Here is a 22,185-nt window from a genome sequence, read left to right as displayed (position 1 = left end):
AGCCAGTCAAGACAGCTTTCTTCAGGCACTACCAAGATTTAGGCAGAAGTTGCTAAGTGCCATATTAGCAAAGGGGCCAAACCCACTTCCTGATAAATGTCTTGGTACATTCAGTTTGAGGAGACAATCTGTGTTTGTCCTGTGTTTGAGACAACAAGAGAAAGGAAGAGGCAATGCCCCAGACTTTGTAATATTATTCCAAATTAATACCTTTTTGTCACAACTCTGAGATGAATTCTGGACCAGAACCACTTCAGACTGCAGGTAGAATCTGCCATATCTCCTGTACATGGACAACTAGCAGAGAGAAGGATCCCAGTCTCATTTCTGAGAAATAGGTATGTACAGTTTACAGTGTATGGTTAAAAGCCATAAGGTGAAAGGGACATTCTGCTCCCAGACCACTGTAAAGCCTTTCTGGTTTGTGACATGTTATCTGCTTCTGCTCCCACATGGTCTATCTTTTCTGCAGAGTCATGAAGGCTAGAAATGTCATATATTTCTACAAATGCTGAAGATTCTGCATTTTGCCCAGACATATTAGATACTGCATTGTATGCTATGCTACATAAGCTGGCAAATACAGTTCACAGCACTATAAAGCTATCACCACTAAGCAAAATCCACAGCAGCTGGGGAAACTGTCATTATATCCAATAATAATGCTCGATATCTCTGCAACCAAGCATGTCTGTCTGCCAACTTACTTCTCCTCAATTGCTTCACTAGGTTGGGCAAGAGAGGTACAAACAGGACATTGGAAAATCTAAGAAACCTATGACTTTTGAACAGCTTCCAAAATGCAGCATTATGCTTGGAACAGTGGAAAGAGAAAGGATCTCTCAATTCAGATTTAAGGGCCATTTTGACATCAGCAGTATGTAGGCTAATCCTCACTTCCATCACTATTTGCATGTTTGAAAATTCCAAGTTTAATTCGGGAGGCGGAGGACTGAGCCACGCTGCAGTTTCAAACATCCCTATTATTCGGTGTGTTCAATGTTTATGACATGGCTTATTGGAAATAGAGGACTATCACTTTCACTTATGCTTATTTCCAGCACTCACAACATCGTTTGATGGTAACCACTTTCTATTCACAAACAGAATTCAGTCTTGCATTTTGTTTTCCCTTGTCATAGCAGCAGCATAATGCTAATCCAGTCTATTCCAAGCCAAGCAAAAAGGAACTGGAGTGTGATGTTCTTCAGGCTCTGCACATGTTGTAAACAACTCCTGAAGGTCAGTCGCAGTTCATATTTCTTTCTTTTTGTGACACATTTAGGCACTGTTTCTGGCAATTTTTCTGTTTTTCAATGGCTGAGTATATTTCTGCTTCACCTGCTCCCCACCCCCCACTTCTGATTCCAAAGTGTTGGTGACACACATCATCAGACCCTTGTCTTACTATATCTGTAATCAGGAGCTTTGGGCACAAATATTTTCAGAGGAAAGAAATATCCTTGCCCTTGAAACAGAGCCTTCAAATTTCCATTTGCTTTATTTGCAGTATCACTGTACCAATGTGACCCAGAATCTATTTCCGTGGAGTATTTATCCATAAGTAACTTAATTTTGTTGTGTTTAGGTCAAGCAGGACCACAAACACACAGGAGGGAGGAGAGAGTAAAGTGAGCTACCTGTTGTTATTTCTTTGTTGTCTCGGGGAACAGTGACCTGCCTACAGTAAAAGCAGCTACTCCAAAGGGTTTAAAGGAACCATACATCACTAGGATCCTTGAAAACTGAAAGCCTAAAGCTGGGTTAGGGAGTCTTTTTTCAAATTTCACCAATGTTCCCAATGGTCTAGAGCTGTCTGTGAGCTGCATCCATATGAGGAACCTAAGCTCAGCAATAATAAGAATAATTTCCTACCGGCCTCTCCATTTTGATCGAGGCAGGGAACAGTAAATATAAAATACATAAAACTGAATTAACAAGACTGGATACATTTTAGAACAAAAATTTTATAAAGGCTAATTGAACAGTACTCTGTTTTCCCTGGTCCAGACCCATATTCACTCCCTTCTCAGCAACTTTCCCAATAGAGAGAGAGGGAAGAGGACCTCGAAGATGATGCCAGATATAGACACAGCTTACTGCGGTGTGGAGGACGTCAAAGCCTGAGGGGCCAAATCCAGCCCACCTGGCGTTCCACAAATGGCCCCACTCTCTTTTCCCCAAGCATCAATCACTTTCTCTCCCCCCACATTCTAAAAGATTGAAACAACTTTCCTAAGGCTTAGAGCTTTTCTCCACAGGGCATTTATGGTGTGCTCATGATTACTCAGGGTACTTTGCAAGTGCTTCATACAACATCCTCCACCTTGAGGCCTCTCCTGAGCTTTGCAGCAAGTATCGTGAGGGGCGGGGATTCTAACAAGGATAGTCTGGTGTATCCTGAATGGTGTTATGAAATTCTGGTGTATTTATGTAATTCCACTATACCACCACCTAGTGGTTGTATAACATATAGAAAGGAACAGAAGGGAAATCTCCTGGGGGTGTGTGTGTGTGTGTGGAACTTACGCAGAGGAGCCGATCTTAATCCCACAAAGAATCCAGAAGTAGAAGCCTCAGTAAAGCGGCAGGTTAAAAGCCTCCTACGGTTATCAGCAGTAACAGATTTAAACTACAATATGCTGTAACTTTTGTATTTTTGGTTTCACACCTTTTGCCTTTAGCCCCGATTAAGTGCTGAGTGAAGGTAGTGATGCAAGTTAGTTCAAGTTGAATGTACTAACTGCCTTAGTTGCAGACCATTAGCAATTCTACACAGCCAGTACAAAACCAATCCAAATCACAAAAAGCCTTTCTACATGTTTCTGAACTTCCTCAGACTAAGAAAGCCTCTAACAGCAGCTCATAAACATTATAGTAATAGCATAGGTCATCCATTTTTAATTCACTGGAGAGGTGAAATCAGTTTGCACATGTTCAACAGACTTCCTCTGCAAGTGTGTGTAATGGAGATATCTCAGTAATAGCTTCTACTTGGGTCATCCCCAAAGCCAGGAACTGGTCCTGCAAGTAAGCTGAGAGACACATTTTCCACAGCCAGGTCATATTATAATATGTTTTCAATCATGCAAGCCTTCCTAGATATCCTTGAGTGTGGGTTCATGCAAGCAACCATATTGTGCAAACTGGAGGCTCATAGAATTGGGCCAGCAGCTTTCACTATCTTTAGGACTGGGGAGTGTGAGGTTGGTCACACAATCCTTTTCTCCAATTTCTGCAAGTTCTCTCTACTATTCCCAAATCAGGATTTACAACAAGCAGGTGTCCTGTGTGAAGTAGGAGCTGCTGGATCTTGGCCATGGCAACTGGAGATGTGAAACATGGGCATTCTCTGAAATCATAGAAATTCAGCCACTGAGGGTGTTTTCAGATGGGGCATTTTCTCCAGTGATTTACTGCTCCTTCCTGTTCTGGATTCTTTTCGGGATTTGAATGGGGTCTTTATACAGACAGTTTTTCTTTTGCTTAACACTATATGCCATCTGCAAGGGTGGGTGGAGCTGTGCAGGATGTTATTGGTTGTACACCTATCTGACATAACCCCTCCCCTTTATCAGCATGAAATGAAACACCTCCTCACAAGTTCAGAAATCTGTATCATTAGAGTTCTGCCTCCCCTGCCCCCATGCAGAGGGGATTGTGATGAAGGAGTACACTTCTCTTGTGCGTGTAAGCAGGAGCTTGAATAGAAAGGGCTAAAAGTTTTCTGGGAGGCATGTGTAGAGTAGGGTGACCATATAAAAGGAGGACAGGGCTCCTGTATCTTTAACAGTTGCATAGAAAAGGGAATTTCAGCAGGTGTCATTTGTATATGTGGAGAACCTGGTGAAATTCCCTCTTCATCACAACAGTTAAAGCTGCAGGAGCTATACTGCAGCTATAGCTTTAACTGTTGTGATGAAGAGGAAATTTCACCAGGTTCCCCATATATACAAATGACACCTGCTAAAATTTCCTTTTCAGTACAACTGTTAAAGATACAGGAGCCCTGTCCTCCTTTTCATATGGTCAGCCTAGATGATTGCATGAAAAAATGTCTATCTGAAGATGCCCTGACTAAAGCAGGATCTACACTACGTCTTTATAATGGTTATAACAGTTATAACAACTGTTGGGGCCCAGGACACATTCCATGTACTGTTTTCAAACCACTTTCAAAGTGTTATATTCTGCTTGGTGTAGATCTGCCCTTATGAGGTTTCACATACTAGTTGGTGACAGGCAGTTTTTAGCCCACTATGAGCATTCTAACATGGAACCTCATCATAAACTGAATAATAAATAAATAAAGGATGAATGTAAGCATTGTGAAGACTCTCATTTGCTCCCATGACCATTTTTCACTCAGTTTGGCTCCCCGTTGAACCAGCCTCAAGCTGTGTGTCTTGAACAGCTTTAAGTAAGAAGTGGAAATACTGTTTTTACAGTAGCCATATTCAGGCATTTGCCTGAACATGTGATGGCTTAAGTGGGTAGAAGGATGGGGCTGTGCATGCTGGTCCTTCCCCCTACATCTCCTGGCATATTGGCCCTGCCCCTTCAGTTCACACCTTGCCATGTGGAGTCTGCCTTATCAGGAGTCCCCACTGCATGGTAAATTCTACTCACATTCAAGCGAATGTGAGTAGGCTTTCTTTTCAGACCTTATGCAACAAAAAACCCAAAAACACTGAGACTTTGAATAATCAAGGCTTGAACAATCAAGGCCCTTTCACATCTAGGCCTTAGCTAGTCCCGGGGCCATCCCTGTGCATCTAAATGACACACAGGGGATCCTAGGAGCCGGCAGGGACGACCCCGGGATGATCCCAGGATAAACCTTAGGTCTGGCTAAGGCCCTAATTTGTCCTTTTGTTGCAAAGGTGGAACTGTAGCCGGTGTTTCCAGACCTTTGCCAAATGCAAAGTCCAGCTGGTGTGACTGAGCTGGATGTCTCAGCCTAAAACCACCCATGAAGGTCTGGAATGATAAGAGTTGCGGTGGGATGTTGCACTATTTAAAATTACTGTAGTTACAGTAAATCCTGTCATTTTGTGGGTGAGAGTGAAGACTTCTATACTTAAGGGGAGGGGAGGGAACCACCTAGAATTACCATCTTATTGCCAACACAGATGTATCATTAACTTTTAAATTTTTATGGGTTTGGATCAGCAACACTGAAACTGAATCCACCTACCCACCCAAGGGAAAGATAAAAAACACGGGGGGGGGGGGGGGGAAGAGAATCCAATCTAGTGATAAGAATTTATATGAGAAGCTTTGGGTAGAAGGGATTCTTTCCTTCTTTCTTTTAACTGACACATTACAAATCCCTAAAAATATAAGCTGAAGGAGACTGTTGCCAAGCAATCCTGATTACTTTAAAAAAAACCAGAGAGAGAGGAAGATTAAGGGTTCTGTTATTCAATCTGTCTGATGTAAAGGCAGGTAACTGGTCACATTTTAAATGAAAGACTTCAGCCAGATTATCACTTGTCAATCTATGAGAGACCTCTGGAATAGGATGACCTTGGGAGTGGCTATATGCTCTATTAACCGCGTAGTGGCTGCACAGTGGTGCTGCGTTGTTTAAATGACACAGCCGCCAACTCACAGTCACACTTTTCGATTTAGCCTCGCAGCAATGATGCTGCGGGCTTTTGGGCTGATCTCCTTTCAATTTGGCAGCATATAGACACCACACCAGGTTCTAAGGAGGGTAACATTCCTGTTCTGTTAACAGGGAGAGGAAATTACAGCCCAAGGGCAGAGTTCATTTTAGGAGAGGCTCTGGGGAGCTACATTCCAGTGGTGGGTGGGGCTAAAGGCAAAAGGGGGCGGAGTCAAAAACCCAGCATACTTTAGCTTAAATCCCTTCCTGCTGGTAACTAAGCCTTAGAAAGGGCACTTCAACCTTTTTGCAATGGGGGGAAATGGTGCAAACACTGGCTAAGTGAACTAAATGAACAGCAGTCATGGGAAAGGAGATGGGGGCAGAGAAAAGGGACATGACACAGGAGAAGAAATTTTGCAGTTTTTTCTGTCTCATCACAACTTTGGCCAATAAAGGCCAGGCCTACATTTGCCCTTGAGATTTCATACCACCCTATAGCCCTAACGTAGATGTCAATTCACTGTAAATCCATTAAGCCGTTCAATGTGCCCGAGAACTGATCTTGGAATCTGGAGGTGTTGCATGTTCAACTCCCAAAGGAGACTTCTTTCAGGAGCAGAGGTCGGGCAAAGTCTTTTTACGTTCACACTTGCATGACACAAACTGCAGTGGGTTTTAGTTAGCTTGTGTTTCTGATACAAGGGTTCTGCAGGAGAAAGTGCAGTAGTTCTAAATTTTGTAAAAAGAACTATTAGCATTACATTTCCATCCCAAAATTACTTTAAAAAGAAGAGGAGAAGAAGCAAAAATGAAGTTTATATATATATATGTAAAAAAGAAAAGAAAAAAAGACCTGCTTTTCACAGACTTACCTTGCTTTTTTGATGAGTAGTATTCAGATTCAGTGGTGGAGATCTCTCTTTTTTCTTCTACTTTTTTTGTTTTGTTTCTTTTGTGATTCGTCCTTTGGTGGTGTAAGACTGGTTGGTTTCCCTTCTTTCAAGCGACTAGTCTTCAGTGTTTTTACAGCGGTGCTTACTACAGAAACTATAGCTCTTGAAATTCTTATCTTGGGAGGATGGACAAAATAAAACAAACTGAAAATAATGCTACAATGAATGGTAAAATGATGAAAAAGGTCTACAGCACAAAGAACAGTGTGAAAAGGAAGACAAGTTTAAATATCGTTGTGTAAGAAAGGGATGAAAATAATACAAGGATGAGAATAAGTAAAATGATAGGCTGGAACATCTGGGAAAGTAAATACAAAGACAAGATAATGCTATATTAATGAAACAACAAACATAATATTTTGAGAAGAAAAGCATCAACATTTGTGGCCTAGCCTTGCAAAGATTTTGTATGTCAGATCTGATTGGTATTAGCAGATCAGGTTCTGAAAAGAACTAACATTGTTACTGCTTTTGTCTTAAAAATAAATGCTCATTAATGGATATGCGCAAGTTCACTTTGAAGCAAGCTGTACATGCTTGGATGTAAATGCCCTAAAAAAAAAAAAAGTAAAGACAAAATGCTATCATGCTTTTTTAGTTTTGTAAGCTCATTCAATTTAATTTCACTCTTCAGTTTTATTCATTTCAATTGCAGTAGCTAAATAACATTGTATTTTAAGTATCTGTGATTTAGTGATAGACACACATCCTCCTTTATTACCACAGACTTTTAAAATGTCCTCTGTCTATTGGCACCATTGTTCTGAGACTATGACACCTAGACACCTGAAACGTGGCATGCATAATAAGGTGACCTTAGGGATACACCGCTTAGGGTTTTACAATGCATTAATTAATTTTAATTAATGCAAGTATGTCTCTACGTTTGAAGCCTGCAGTACCATCTTTGCTCACCACGTGGCAAACATCCCTAACTAGAGCATATTTTTGCAGTCAATAAAGTTTGAAGCTGGGAGGGTAGTCCAAGGGCCAGAGTTATACCGCTGTCCCTCGCTCTGGTGTGGGGCAACCCCCTCGAAGGGAAATGAAGTGGGCAGACCCCACTCTTAGCCTATGGGGGAAGGAACCATGGCAGGGGCCATGCCTAGGGATGCCAGCGGGTGTGACTTCACTCAGATGGGGTGGGCACAATGCCTCTAACTCCGAATGATGCATAACAATGCTTGAAAGCTTTGCTGTATCAAACTAAGGCCTATTCTGGACCCAGAACTATTGTTGTTTAAAATGGATACTGTTTTATACTGTTGTTCTTATATTTTTGATGGTTTTAAATTTTGTATAATTTTTTTTTAATGTTCACTGTTTTTAACTTTTGTAAACCACCCAGAGAGCTTCAGCTATGGGGCAGTATATAAATTCAATAAATAAATAAATAAATAAATATTCCAACCTGTCCATTTGTTGGTTAAACATATAACTGTGGGTTTACTCAGACAATTGCCCGCTGGAAACCCTGTTGATTTAGTAGCAAACTAGGCTTGAATTTGCAACCTCTCACTGTGCATACGATGTAACATGTGAATTTAGGTATACATGCATGCATCTGTACTTGCCTACACACAACTCTCATGGTCCTTCTTCAGTTTGTAAGGGGGAAAGCCTGTGAAATGGGGCGTGCATGCATTTTCCTCACCTCGCAAATTATATCATAAGTACATATAAGCCCACTGACCCACAACATATATGGGCTTTAGAGCTAGTGACTCTTATTAAACCAGCCCTAGTTCTAAAATCTTTAGCCTCATGTGAAAGCAGTGCCTACATTTGGACTATATTTTATTATTAAAAGTCGATTTTAAAAAAATTAAATCATTTTTTTAAAAACACACACACACATAATAAATAAAATACTAAATTTCTCTCTAACTTACAAAATAACATAATTACAAATGAATCTCATCACAAACATGCGAAGCCTACACTTACTGTCTCATAGAAATGAAGTTACCTACCAATCAAATATGGGCATTAATTTCAGTTTTTTCATCTCATGAAAATGGCAATGTCCAGTCTAACTAACAGCTCTTGCTTCTTGAAAGTTCTGGGCTTTCAGGATTGTTGTTCTCTGCTTATGTGATGGTGTTGGGCCAATCAAGTCAGAGGACTTAGTTAAGACAGAAAGACAGTATAGCAGTGTGGATAAAAATTGATGCTTTACAAGAAGCCAAAAATTTGGATTAAAAAAAAATACATTGGATTTTTTTCAGCCCAGTAATGATCAAATCTTGCTTTGACTTATTAGTCATGAACATTTCATTTTTGTTTGCTACTTTGTTTTTTGGGAGGGCAAGACTGGGTCAAGACAGAGTGAAGCAGAAAGGAGCAACACTGGAAAGGAAAAGAGAAGACAAAATTGTCTAGTCTGCATCTTCCTGTATTCTTATACTAAGGCTGCAATCCTATACCCACTTACCTGGGAGCAAGCACCATTGAAATCAATGGAATTTATTTATGAGGACACATGTATAGGATTGTGCTGTTAACCTCGAACTGTCTATATATGGGAAACTGTAAAGAAATTCCATCTATAGGTAAAAAGGAAAGAATGCAAAATATATACAGCAAGACAAGAGAGATGCAAAGCCTGCTTGTAAGAAACGAAGCAGAGTAAATAATACTCTATTTAGTTGTAATGTAACATATATGAAAAAGTTTCAATAGGAAACATTATCTAAATCAATGATTTAAATCAACTCTTTTTCTTGCTGATTTAAATCACCTTGATTTACGTCAGTCCACCCTGCTTTATCACAAAGACATGAGAGCAGCCTCCACTTGGGCATGTCTCTGAGGCTGAAAACTTCTGCTTCCATTTTCAATTAATTAGAGTTTAGTGTGTTGTCTAAACTACAAACTATGGTTAATCTTAATGATGGTTTGTTGAAACAAGCCAGCTTCATAATCCATGATTTGAAGTTGGCATGTTTCAAATAAACCATAGTTAAGATTAAGTGCAGTCTGTCAGTTTCAGATAATATGAGCTGTAATTAATCAACACTGGAAGCAAACCCTTCCAGACCTGTCCTATTGGCCACGATGGTAGAGAGGACAGGGGTGATTGCGCGAGCCAGTCTCACACAGATTTGTTTCCATGAAAATAAACTGTGGTTTGTCATGATGTCCGTACACAGACAAAAATGTTATAGAAATGTTACAATGTGTTATTAAGATTGAATACTATCTCTGCATTCCAAGGAAACCTAAGTGCCATAGAATGCTGCATTTATGCTGCAGCACAGAAATACAGAGCTGGATTTCAGAAGCTACGGCACAGGAGGGACTGTCTTGCAATTCCCGCTATTTCTGAGACCTGGGTGTCTCTCCCCACCCATCTACATTAGACTCGGCACATCCAGTAAATCAGATCCATATGCAGAAACCTTTTTCAGGATGACTACTATATCTTCTGGACTGAAGCATCTCAAATGACCATGTTGTTTCCAATGCTTGCAAAGATCTGTGAGTGGGCTTTTCTCTCTTTCCATAGCCAAGAATAGGCAGGTCCACAGCAGCTTATATTCATAGTAGGAAATGGCTTCAAAAATGACCTTGTAAAGATCATTATGATGATCTCATGTGCTTTTCAAATCTTATAAAGCAGGAGTAGTCCACTTGTTTTGGACTACAACTCCCATCAGCTCTAGCCAGCATGGCCAATGGTCAGGGATTATGGAATTGGAGTCCAATACATCTCAAGAGCACCAGATTGTTTACCCCTGTTAGAAAGCAAAACTATCTTATAGTCACATCAGATTAGTAGAAGGCGTGTTGCTCACTTTGTGCTGTTCATCAAGTATCTGAGATACTTCTTGGAATTACTCCTTTGGATGCAATGCATGTGAGTAAGTTACAAAACAACAGACCAAAACTCTATCTGATCTAACTTTTGGAACCCCCCGCAAAGGCCTGAAGGCAACAATCTTCCTCTGCTATGTATTCCAGCATCTGCTACTCAGAGATATGTTGCCTCTGAATGTAGAGGTTTCATTTAGCAATCTTGACAAAGAGTCATTGATAACCCTATATCCATAAATTTGTCTAATCCTTTTAAAGAGCCATCACCATGCCTTTTGGAAGAAAATTCAATGAGGCAATTATGTGATGTGTGGGAAAGTATCTCTTTGAGACTGTTCTGGACAGCCTATCAATTTCATGGAAGTACCCCACGTTCTAGCAGGAGAGGGAGAAAATATCGTCTGTCCGTACCATTTGCAATTGAAAAATCCATCAGTGATGGCTAGAGCCCTGAAGAGTTTTAGTTCACAAGTGTGTCTACCGGCAAGTTGCGAGTGGGTAGAATAATGTCATAACTGCCCTACAAAATGCTGATTAGCCATTCTTCCATAAACCTTCATGCCTGTGGTGCTGTGTAATGTAATCCCTTCTCTTTATCCAAAGTTATAATTATCCAAACAGTTTTATTGTTCATGCCCTTAAGTCAGTTCTATCTATGAGGCTGGATTTCAGGTATTTCTCTGTAAGCCATCACTTCTGTCACATTACTTTCTCTATTATATTATGCAGGGCTTCCTCTGAACCTCTAGCAGACAACTACTGTTTTAACAGGGGGCATATTTTGAATGCTGGTTGGCCTTTCCCCTCCCTGTTTGTTTGTTACTGTGATTTTGGAATGTAAGCCATATGGCAGGGTTTTGTATTTTGTTTTATTTTGTTCTGTACAGCACCATGAAAATTGATGGTGCTATATAAATAAATATTAATAATAAATAATAATAATAATAATAAATAATAATAATAATCCAGTAAGAGCTGAAGGAGCAGCAGTGGTGGCTCTGCCCACTGATCTCACCCCAGGACAAACTGCAATGCAACCTTTGGCTGATCCCTCTCCTTATTATGCACCTCTGCCACTTCTTATTCCTATGCTAAACTATGCCATTTGTAGCCCTAATGACAGCTCCAGGATTTGGAGGGCCCTCAGGTAAGTCACCCGCTGTGCCACCCCATTCACTATGGGACTACCTCCACCTTACAGCCAGCAGTTGTTGCTGTCTCTCCTAACAACTGCCTAGTCGCTTGCCAGGTTAAAAGCTGGCAGACAAACAAGCAAGCAATCAGGAAGTAATAGTAGTTCCTCCTCCTTGCGGACATCATTTGCCCCATCATCTGGACAAGAGGGAAAGGGCAGACGAGAAAGCCAGCAGCAAAAGTGAAGTGCAGCACACTGCACACAGAGTTGATCTTAGCCAAAAGGCTGTGAACTGATGTGAAGTGGAGTAGCAGTGGGGCCAGAGGGTTCTTGGCAATGGGCCCATTGCTGAGGAGTGGGTCCCAGCAAGTGCCCAGCCATGCTAATCCCTGGGGCTAGCCCTTGGTAGCCCAAAGAACCCAATATTAGGAGTAGGTTGAAAATTACGATTTGGGAGGTTTAAAATTAAGCCACAGGCATGTAAATGATGCACCCTTACTATACAATAATCATTTTCAGAAAATGTAGACTGAATATCCACACCACATCTTGGCCTGAGAAAACCTTTTACCTAGAGGGCTTATGAGTAAAAATCTACCTGACTCACTGACAAAGGTTCATCTGTAGTTCGATCATCCGAAGACTTTGAAACTTCTAGTCTGTCGATGAAGGCCTGGAGCTCTTTCCTAAATGCTTTCATCTGGGCATTGATCCGATATAGAAGTTCGTGCTCCCGTATGCGACTGCCATCGTCTTCATCTTCCATGAGTCCAAACAGGTCCCCATTTGCCACAAATATTCTTGCCTCTGCTATGATGGTGCTTGTGTCCGAAATCAGGCGGTCTATCGTCTTGCCCAGGCGTTCCGCTTCGCAACGGATGTCCTTCATTTGCTGCCGATCCGTGAAGCTTTTCTGCCATCCTGCTGGTGGCGGATAGAAGGATCTAGTGGGGGTCAAGCAACGGATGTTGCGGACCTCCTCTGAGTCACTCTCCCCACCAATGGGCCCTTCTCTTTTGCGGTGTGGGGGACGAGAATCGTCATCACTTTCTTTCTTCCCTGCATCACTTTCAGCGTCGCTGTCTCTGGGGCTGCCTCGGATCCCAAGGTGAGAGGCCAGGTCGTAGCGCTGCATGTTGGACATCAGGATTTTGTTCTCATACTGAAGTTGCATGACTTTACCACTGAGTTCATTGATCTGCAAGCGGGCAGCTTTGAGCTCTTCCTGCAGTGCTTCCATCTTAGCACTATCATGGTGCCTTGAGCTGTCATGAGCTCCAGTCTTATATTTATATTTGTTCAGCTCTGCCGTGATGCGCTTGTTTTGTTCTTCAACATCAGCCAAGTTCCTCCTCAAAAGTTCAGTCTCATCCTCAACTAGCTGCAGATGCTGCCGTAATTCAGAGAGAGACTCGTTCTGCTCCCCCATCATGGAGTTGGCTGCTCCTGAGAAATCATCTCCTCTTAAGTCATCAAGTTCTGCCTTCAGCCCTCTGTTTTCAACTTCCAGTTCAACTATTTTCCTCCCCAGAATGTTAGCTTCTTCCTCTACTAACCTGAGACGAAGCTTAAGTTCTGATTCTCTCGTGGTAGGGGGGCCTCCAGCTTCCCCTTTGGGTAAGGGGCTGTCTAGATCGCCATAAAATGATCTATACTTCTGCAGCTCATGTTCAAATCTGTCTTTTTCCTTGTCTACCTTGGCCAACTTCTTCCTCATCAGGGCAGCTTCCTCTTTGACAAACTGCAGCTGGCATTTCAGATCTTCATTGTCCTCCTTATAAAGGAAAAGAATATTCAATTGTTACTTTACATGTAAGCAAGGACCCCACTTCAGCCTCCTTCCTTTCACTCCCCCTTCTACAAAATAAAGTGTAGAATACTGGCCCCAATGAACTCAATGGGAGTTTTCCCATTAATTTCAATAGAAGTGAGGTTCCACTTGATCCATATTTCAAAAACTAAACAACTGTAAAAACAAGTTACAAAATCTACATTATAAACATTACTGTGTTCCCTGAATAATGATACCCCAAAGCCTATTCAACAGCATTTAATAACATTCAGGAAGTGAAAACAAAAAAATCAAACAAGGTCTGGTGCTAAATTCTTCTATGACCTGGATCACACATAATGGCCCTGTTCAGAAGACACCTTAAACCACAGCTTTAACCATGGTGAATAAGGCAAAAAGCCTTATTCACCATATTTAAAGCCACGGTTTAAGGTGTCTTCTGAACAGGGCCAATGCCAAACTATGGTTTATTTAACATATGGGTTTGTAGAACATTGAGTTGTCATGATGTGCAAACCCAACCATGTAAACAAACCATGATTTGCTAAACATGAATAACCCAAAAAAAAAACCCATTGTTTGTTGTTGAGTTGTGAACTCTGGATTGTTTAAACCATAGGTTGGCATTATGTGTGAATGCAGAATCATGGGTTGTTCATTGGTTATGTCACCAGGTTACAGAGGTGGCAGGCAACAGTGTTAAAAACAACAACCAGCCACTCTACATACCAATACTACTGAGCCACAAAGGCTTTCAGGATATAGAGAGGTGAAGGAAGAAGAAAACAAACAACCCAGGGATTAAGAAAACAAACTCTCTGCCAAAGAAACCCTGGGTAGGGCAACAAACCGTGGGTTAACCATGGGTTAAATAAACCATGAGTTAGTGCTATATGCAAACCAGGTCATTAAGTTTTAAGGATAGGGGTTCACCTAAAAATGTAATATGTGAAAGGGCCCCAAGTTTGGCTATTACGAATAGTTGAGATTCTGAGCCCTGGCATTATCAAGAGAAATGCAATCAATGTCAGTGAGACATGGTTTGTGACATCTTTTCAAAATAATATGGTAATGGAAGTAATGATCAAGAATAGTTCAGACTTTAAATTTTAGGAGTACAGATGCTAGGAACTCCTCTCTAACTATCAGAATGATAGCTACAGAAGATAAACTACTTTAAAATCCTATATATTTTCTTAGATATACCATTAAAGTTATTAAAGTACATTGGGCCATGAAAGAGCACTATAAAAACAGCAACAGTTTTGCTACCACTGACTGAGGAAAGTCTTTCATTCAAGGATTTTTGCATTCCATAGCCACCAATGGCCAGAAGGTTTACTGGATGGTATCAAGGGATAGACAGAAGTATTTGAGCTCACCTCAGTGGGTGTCTGCTGTGTCTTTTTTTCCGATTTCTGCAAGTCTTTGCTTCCTCTTCTTTTCATAGAAAGCTGCAAAAGAAAGATCAGATGTAATAAAATATTTTACTGCATATGTATAGTAAATGCAAATCCAGCTTGGTCAGGGGTTAATGGGAGTTGCAATCCAACAACAACCGGGTTCAATAGTGAGCTACTGAAACAGACCATGTTACAGTCATCTCAAATGAAAGTTATAAGATCAAGAATGATGGTTATCAAGCCTGAACCTGAAGGTAAATGAAGCAACGGAATTCACACAAAGCACTAACAAAGCACGGAGTTAGTACAAAGCATTAAATGTCATTTAGAGTTTATCAGACTTGGATAAACTGATGCTTTATAGGATAGCATTTGTTAATTTTGAAGTGTTGTAACACATCCCAGCCAAGCATTCAATATAATGTAGGAATAGAAATTCCGTGACTGGACAAAGAGCAAACTGTTTGATCTAGATTGAACTTCACAAAAATATGGGAGAACAGCAGCATGGCCTGGCCCTTGTGAGAGAGGAATTTGTAGAGGAGAAGCAGCAAGTGGAGGGAGTACATAACCCTTTCTCCTCCTGGGGCTCTGGGATGTATTGGCAAGTGAAGTCCACATTGCCAGGATCCTTTTGCACACTGATCTCATCCCAGTTGCCCCATTCTTCAGTCATTCCATGGGAACCACAATTTCTAACTGCTGTTCAAATTATTATTATTTGTTCTATGAACAGAAACAAAAGATAAACTATTCATAATCTGAAGCAGTTGTAACCCCATTTTTGGATACACTAGATGCTACCCTTTATCCTGTAGAAAACAACACATCTTTGGGCCCTGCTTAAAACATTAACATTTTAACTATTGTGGTATGGCATCACCGGGTACTTATAATACTCCTAATTACAGAAGAAGAAAAGAATAATCTCAGATCAACTACTTAGGTGTATGCCACCCAAAAACTGCCCCAAGCCCTTGAAAGGAAGTCTCATTCATTTACTTCTGAATAATATATTCAAGAGCAGAATGATGAATCAATTTTATCTTCCTTAAGCAAGCTGTGCCTGGTTTCCATTGCTAATACACACTTCCGCTCATGAAAACAGAGCATTGAACTCTGGTCCCCAGAGGACAGAGGGAATTTGATCCACCAGCAGTGTCCATTCTGCTAGTGGAAGGACACCACTGGATGCAATCCATAACACACTTCTTTCTTCTCGGCCTCCTTATTCCACTGCAGGAAACTGCATAATAAGCTGTTCCTGGTATGAAAACACAGATCTATTCATTTATGCATTTTATTCTTTTTGTTTTTCCATTATTGAACAGAGGAGCAACCTAGAAATATTCTAAGTAGATAAGTAAATATTCCATTAAAAAGTGCCCAAACATGTCCTCTAAAACAATTTACAGAATTTAGCTTATTACTCAAAGTAATAAACTAAATCCATAACTATGTCATTTTAAAGGAATTGCATGCAAAAAAAGGAAGGCAGTAGTATGAATAATCTAATGGTTACAGAGTGCCCAAGGCACACTACTACACAATATATATGCAGGGATAGATAGTGATCATTAACCTTATTTATTCACAATAAATGAATAAATTTGCCATTTATGACCATACAGGTTGATGCATCAGGTATATTTGTGAATAAATAAGGTTAATTATCACTATCTATCCCTGTATATATATCGTGTAGTAGTGTGCCTTGGGCACTCTGTAAACATTAGATTTTAAAGGAATTAACATTTCTGTTACCCTAAAACAACAAAAGAAAAGCTGAACCACCAATGCATAACTGCAATTTCAAGTGTCCAGTAAGTGCAGATGAAGATTGTGTCCAGTTGAGGCTACTTGGCAGATACGTTAATCACTGGCATTCCAACGGGGGTTGCATATTTCTTGGAGAGCTGAACATAGACAAGACTGGTATTATACTAGACGCAAGAGGACAGCACCCCCAAGAGCTGAACAAGGTAATTTCATCTTCTTTCACTTCCCTTTCGGAACCTAATGGGGCACATCATTTGGAATGAGGCTGTGATATCTCTAGTGCCAGTGTGGCAAGAAAGGAACCTTTTGAATTGCTGGATCACCTGCAACCACACATGTCCATACTTCTCAGAGAAGATCTGAGAACAGCAATGCAAGTGTTCTTCTGAAGCCCAGAGTGAGACCCAATGAACACACTGCACATTCTAATCCAGAAAGAACATTCATGCCTGGATTGCCAATGAAACATGACATGGTAAGAACCTAGGAAGCTGTAAAACAATAGGTCCACCTAGCTCAGTACTATTTACAGTGACTGGTGGTGAGTCTCCAGGTTTTCAGACAGGGGACTTTCTGAACCCTAACTGAAATTGCCATGGATAAAAACTAGAATATTCTACATGCTAAGCCAATGCTCTAGTACTGGCCTATAGCCTTTATTAATAGGCTGTTCAAGTGCATTGCTCCTCTTCCAACCTGTGCACTGCAAATAATGGTCATTATCATTGACTTCACTACCATTAGTATTACAGCTGGTATTTTTCAATGTATAAAGACTTTTGCAAGTCTAGAACACTCATACATATTATATATAAACATTACGAAGATACCTTTCTCTGCTCTGCCACAGGAAAAAGAAGTAAGGATTCAGGCCCCTTTTTTCTTATTTCAAGGGCACCTCTTGTATCAAAGTAAAACGTTGGTTTTAATTTTCAAACATCCTGTGGGCTTAAACTACACCAAATAGGATATTGCACTTTGAAAGCGGTATATAAAAGGCGGGAGCCACACCAAGAAGAATATAGCACTATAAAAGTGGTATATATTGTATGCGTCAATGGGCCCCAACAGTTGTCAATGCACTTCAATACCGCTATAAAGCAGTAGTGTGGCTCCTGCCTTTTATATACTGCTATCATACTGCTTCCATAGTGCAATATCCTGCTTGGTGTAGATTAGGCCTTAACCCAATTTAAGATACCTATTTATATTGCTACCAAGAGACATGCACACAGATCTGTTTACTATTGACCAGCTCTGTGCCAGGAAACCTAATACAAAGAGATAAACAGATAAGCTAAAAGAGCTCAACAGTCCGAAACTACATTGGCATTATCAAACTCCAGCAACTGTGATTCAGTGGTAAAGTGCAATCAAGAGAAGACTGAGGTCTCCTAAATCAAGATCCTGAATACTGTGCATGCTTTTTATAGGTTTATAAATGCATCAGTAGCCCACCTGTACTATAAAAATAGTAACATTTTCTTTTACTCAAAGTATCCTTTTATGTTTTGACTATGTAATTTGAAAAATTGTGGCCATTCAATTTCTCTCTTATACATCATCAAATCGTAGATAAATGGCAATGACAAAGATGATAGTAGGAAAAAAGTATGTATCTTGTAGAATATGAATTGCACACAGGACACGTCAAAGCAAATAATAGGAACAACTAAAGAGATATTTGTAAAAAGGGGGGGACATTAGAGTCTCTCTCCAGATGTATGATACCCTAACCCAGACTTCCCCAACCTGGTGCCCTCCAGATGTGATGGACTACAAGCACAAACCAGGGGATGCTGGGAATTGTAGTCCAACACACCTAGAGTGCACCAGGTTGGGGAAGACTGCCCTAACCAAAACATTAAGAATGAGAGAATGTTCAGTGTTTTGTCATAACAGAAGGAAATCATGGAAGTCAACAACCATCGTGGGTTATGATCCAGAGCTGAAGAGAAAAGATGCTATTCAAAGACTAGATTTCATGAATTTACAGAAGCAAAAAGAAAACCCAATCTGTGGTAGCGATCACTTCATGTTTCAAGCAGTGTCTTCTTGGAAATGTTTACAGTTTCCCGTTATAGTATTCTCCTCCCAATAACCACAGTTTAGAATCCACACGGTTTAGTCTAGCATCTTGTATCTTTGAAATCCTCTTCCGTTAAGTACACTGATCACTATTTCAACAATTGCAACACTCTGGGTGGAATAAAAACTGGTAATATCCCTCAGTTCCCCAAAAGTAAATCATGAACACAAACCTCTTTCATCTTGTCGAATTCGTTCTGCAGTGCCTGCTTAGCAATCTCTACTTCTATCAGCTGCTGTCTTAACTTCTCATTTTCGTCTTCTGTGGTGGTGCGTTTTTCTTCCACATTTTCCAACTCATTGTGAAGTCTTACTGAAACATCCTTTGCAACCTACATGGAACAGTATTTGAAACTTTCAAACAAAAAATCATGATTATGGGAGAGCTGACTATGATCATGCAATCTTAGAAATCTGATCTGACAACAAAAATTGAAACTGATATTGGCATTCTAAAAAGAGAACAGCATTCTCACTACTTACATCTCAAATCCAGTTCCATAAAACATTGAATACATTGTTCTCCTCATTGATTTTAAAAGAATGGGAACATGATTGTGGCTCCATGTACCCACTCCTACTTACTCCTGTTGATTTCCAGACAGTGTGAGTCTCAGTACTGGTGGTGCCCACTGATTATATGACTGAGATAGCACTTGCAAATGAAACACAGTTTAAGGAGGAACCGTCACTCAGTCGCAGAACTTTTCATGCAGAAGGTCTCAGGTTCAATTTCTGGCATCTCCAGAGAGGACAGGAGAAACTCCTGCCTGAAACCCTGGACAGCCATTGCAGCCAGTCAGTGTCAACAATCCTGTGCTAGATGGACCCATGGTGTGACTCAATATAAGGCAGCTTCCTATGACCCATTAGAACACTGAACACATCACCATTGGGCATTTGCCAATGGCTGAAGTCCTGTGGAGGGCCCACCATCCCAACTTATCTCCCCTTCCTTTACTGTGAGGCAGGCAGGCACTAGCAACAGGAAAAGAGCCAGTACCCAGCCAACAATGCTGCTGGCACTAGCCATTAAAATTCCCCTGCACGGCCGCTCTATTGGGGTCCCAGAGGCACTTTGAGGAAATTAAAATGGTGGATTGCCAGCAGTAGCATTTGCTAGCTACTAACTTTTTTTTACTGCTGCTGCCAGGAAGTAGAGGGTAGGTACTCCTCTGTCCGGGAAAGATAAGTGATCTGAGATGTGTGGAGGAGAGGTGATGCGCTTAGAGCCACCTCCATCTGGGAAGAGAAGGGAATGGAGGGGAAGGGAACTGCCACCATCCAGGAAGAGGCCTTTGCTACTTCTGCCAGTAGGGGTGCTTCAATGTTGCTAGAGGAGAAGGATCTTCAACCACTACTCCAATCAGAGTACTTTAGCAGATTAATCATGGGTACCAATTAGCAGGGCAGATTTTCATTGGTAGGTCTGAATAGCAAATAACTAGGCAACTATTAACCATTCTTGAAAGCCAAAATTGTTGCATTGTTTTAAATTGGGAAATTTCTACAATCCAATTATATTTATTTATTTATTACATTTTTATACCGTCCAATAGCCGAAGCTCTCTGGGTGGTTCACATCTCTCGGCGGTTCACATTATATCTCTTATTTGCACCCAGAGAGTTATCTGTTAATACCTAGCTAGCATTTCTAATATTTTTAAAATGTGCAATTATATTTACACCCTGATCAAATGCATATTTTCTCAAAAACAAGTCACAATTTAGATTGTGTTTACCCCCAAATAAGAATGCATAGGGTTGTGGGTCTAATGCAGTCCCCCCCCACCAATTCCAACAACTCAAAAGGAAAGGGGATTTGACTTGAGGCAACCTAGAAACCTTTTACTTACTGGAAAGCAGCAGCAGTGAATGACTCATTCACTCTTACAGGAAATGTAATTATTTATGAAGCACTGGTAATAGGACAAAGATTATTTAAGCACATGACAGCAGTCTTCCATTTAACACACATAAGCATGTGTTGTAGGCACAGAGTATGACAGTGCAGATCTGACTTTAAGAAATTGCAACAAAATATATAAAGAGACAAAATATCATATAATGTTAAGAGGCCTGGCATTTTTCCTCCTAGCTTGTGATTAGTGGACCAGATCTGTACTATTCTTCCATATTAGAGCATTCAGCAGAATGTTATCTCCCTTTTTACATCTCTCAGATGGAAGAAAAATTAGGATGTGACCCAGAAACATCAGCCATAGGATTGGACCTTTTTATCTTCTGGAAATATTTGCTCATACAAAATGGCTGCTTCAGAGTCTCAGGTAGTTTTACAGAGGGGCCAATGATACAATTGTCAAATCTATATAATGTAAAGTACCTGGGAACTAGAAAGTGTTAACTATTTCAATGAGAACTATCAAATTTTTTAGTATTGAGAGTCACGATCTCTAAACTAGGTTGCCCAAACTGGGCAAATAGGTCTCAACACACCTGTACTTTCCATTGAAAGATTACGGCATACAGTGCTTTCAAGGTATCACCAATCTTCCCCTCCCTTTCCTCCCACCGACTTGCCAATGTCTGGCCCTGTAGTACCTTCAGGTCCTGCTCCAAGCTTCTCAGAAGTTCTCCATCAATCTCCCCAGTCTGTGCATAGCGGAGCCGCTTGCGCTCTGCTTTTCGTAGACGATACTGAAGGATCCTGCAGTTTTTGCTGGCCCTCTCCAATTCATGCCGCATTTCCTGTAGCTGGCATGCATCCTCTTCAAAGAAGCTATCCCTCATCTCATCCATCTCAGTCCTCAGCTCATCTATCTCATTCTGGCATCCATTCAGAGGGAAATGAGCAGAAATGCATTATACAACGTTAGTTCAAATAAATACAGGAAAGGAAAACAGGTCCTACTTTTAAACAGAAATATCAACAAATATCTTATGCCTGTTCACTGAATATCTCTCACGTGCCAGTATGTTTAACAGGAGGCAACTGTAACATCATAGAGGATGGTACGTATCCATTTTGGGCAACAAAGAGAAGTATATGGTTTCCCCATTGCTTGCTTTTGTTGCATCATTTGCAGAGTAGGATGAACTGTAGTGCAGTGGTAGAACACATGCTTTGCATGCAGAAGGTCCCAGGTTCAATCCCTGGTAACTTCAGGTTGGGCTGGGAAAATTCCTGCCTGAAGCCCTGAAGAGCCACTGCCAATCAATACTCGGCTAGATGGGCCTAAGGTCTGACTCAGTATAAGGCAACTCCTATCTTCCTATGGTCAACTTATAAGGTCTACGTAGGACATGTGTATCGGGGTATCGGGGGTCTTCCCTTTCCCATCACCACATAATCATAGTCAACTGGATGATGGTATGCAACTCCTGCATACTTTACTACTAACTATAAGGTATAACTGCCATTTTAAACTGATCTGGAACACAATCCCTTTCATTGCAGAGAAACAAATTGTAGGGGGAAAGCATTATGATCTGAAAAAAATAAGAAAACATGAGTAGACACAGCAAAATAAAACAGCTTCATATACTGGGGGGCAGGGGAGGTCCTTGCATTTCCATAGCATGTCTGTTCTGTATGTTCTGTAGTGCCCAAAGGGAAAATATGTATGTATGAGAAGCATGAATCA

The 22,185-nt window shown here is 40.7% G+C and overlaps 1 protein-coding gene across 2 annotated transcripts in view; it reads right to left on the bottom strand.

The window, feature by feature from the left end:
- The window catches only part of MTCL3 (MTCL family member 3), a 31,117-nt gene that overhangs the window by 7,504 nt on the left and 1,428 nt on the right, over window positions 1–22,185 (bottom strand). For both annotated transcript variants that reach the window (XM_063124701.1, XM_063124702.1), the window contains exons 2-6: window positions 21,143–21,367; window positions 18,754–18,912; window positions 14,693–14,764; window positions 12,117–13,292; window positions 6,487–6,865 (exon numbers count right to left, since the gene is read on the bottom strand). In XM_063124701.1, the coding sequence (XP_062980771.1) occupies window positions 6,755–6,865; window positions 12,117–13,292; window positions 14,693–14,764; window positions 18,754–18,912; window positions 21,143–21,367 (1,743 nt within the window). In that variant the 3' untranslated portion in view covers window positions 6,487–6,754. The remainder of the gene's footprint in view (window positions 1–6,486; window positions 6,866–12,116; window positions 13,293–14,692; window positions 14,765–18,753; window positions 18,913–21,142; window positions 21,368–22,185) is intronic.

The sequence above is a fragment of the Elgaria multicarinata genome, chromosome 4 (genome assembly GCF_023053635.1).
Source record: "Elgaria multicarinata webbii isolate HBS135686 ecotype San Diego chromosome 4, rElgMul1.1.pri, whole genome shotgun sequence".
Classification (NCBI taxonomy): Eukaryota; Metazoa; Chordata; class Lepidosauria; order Squamata; family Anguidae; genus Elgaria; species Elgaria multicarinata.
The sequence above is the reverse complement of the archived record's forward strand: the minus strand, read 5'-3'. Positions and strand labels throughout refer to the sequence as shown.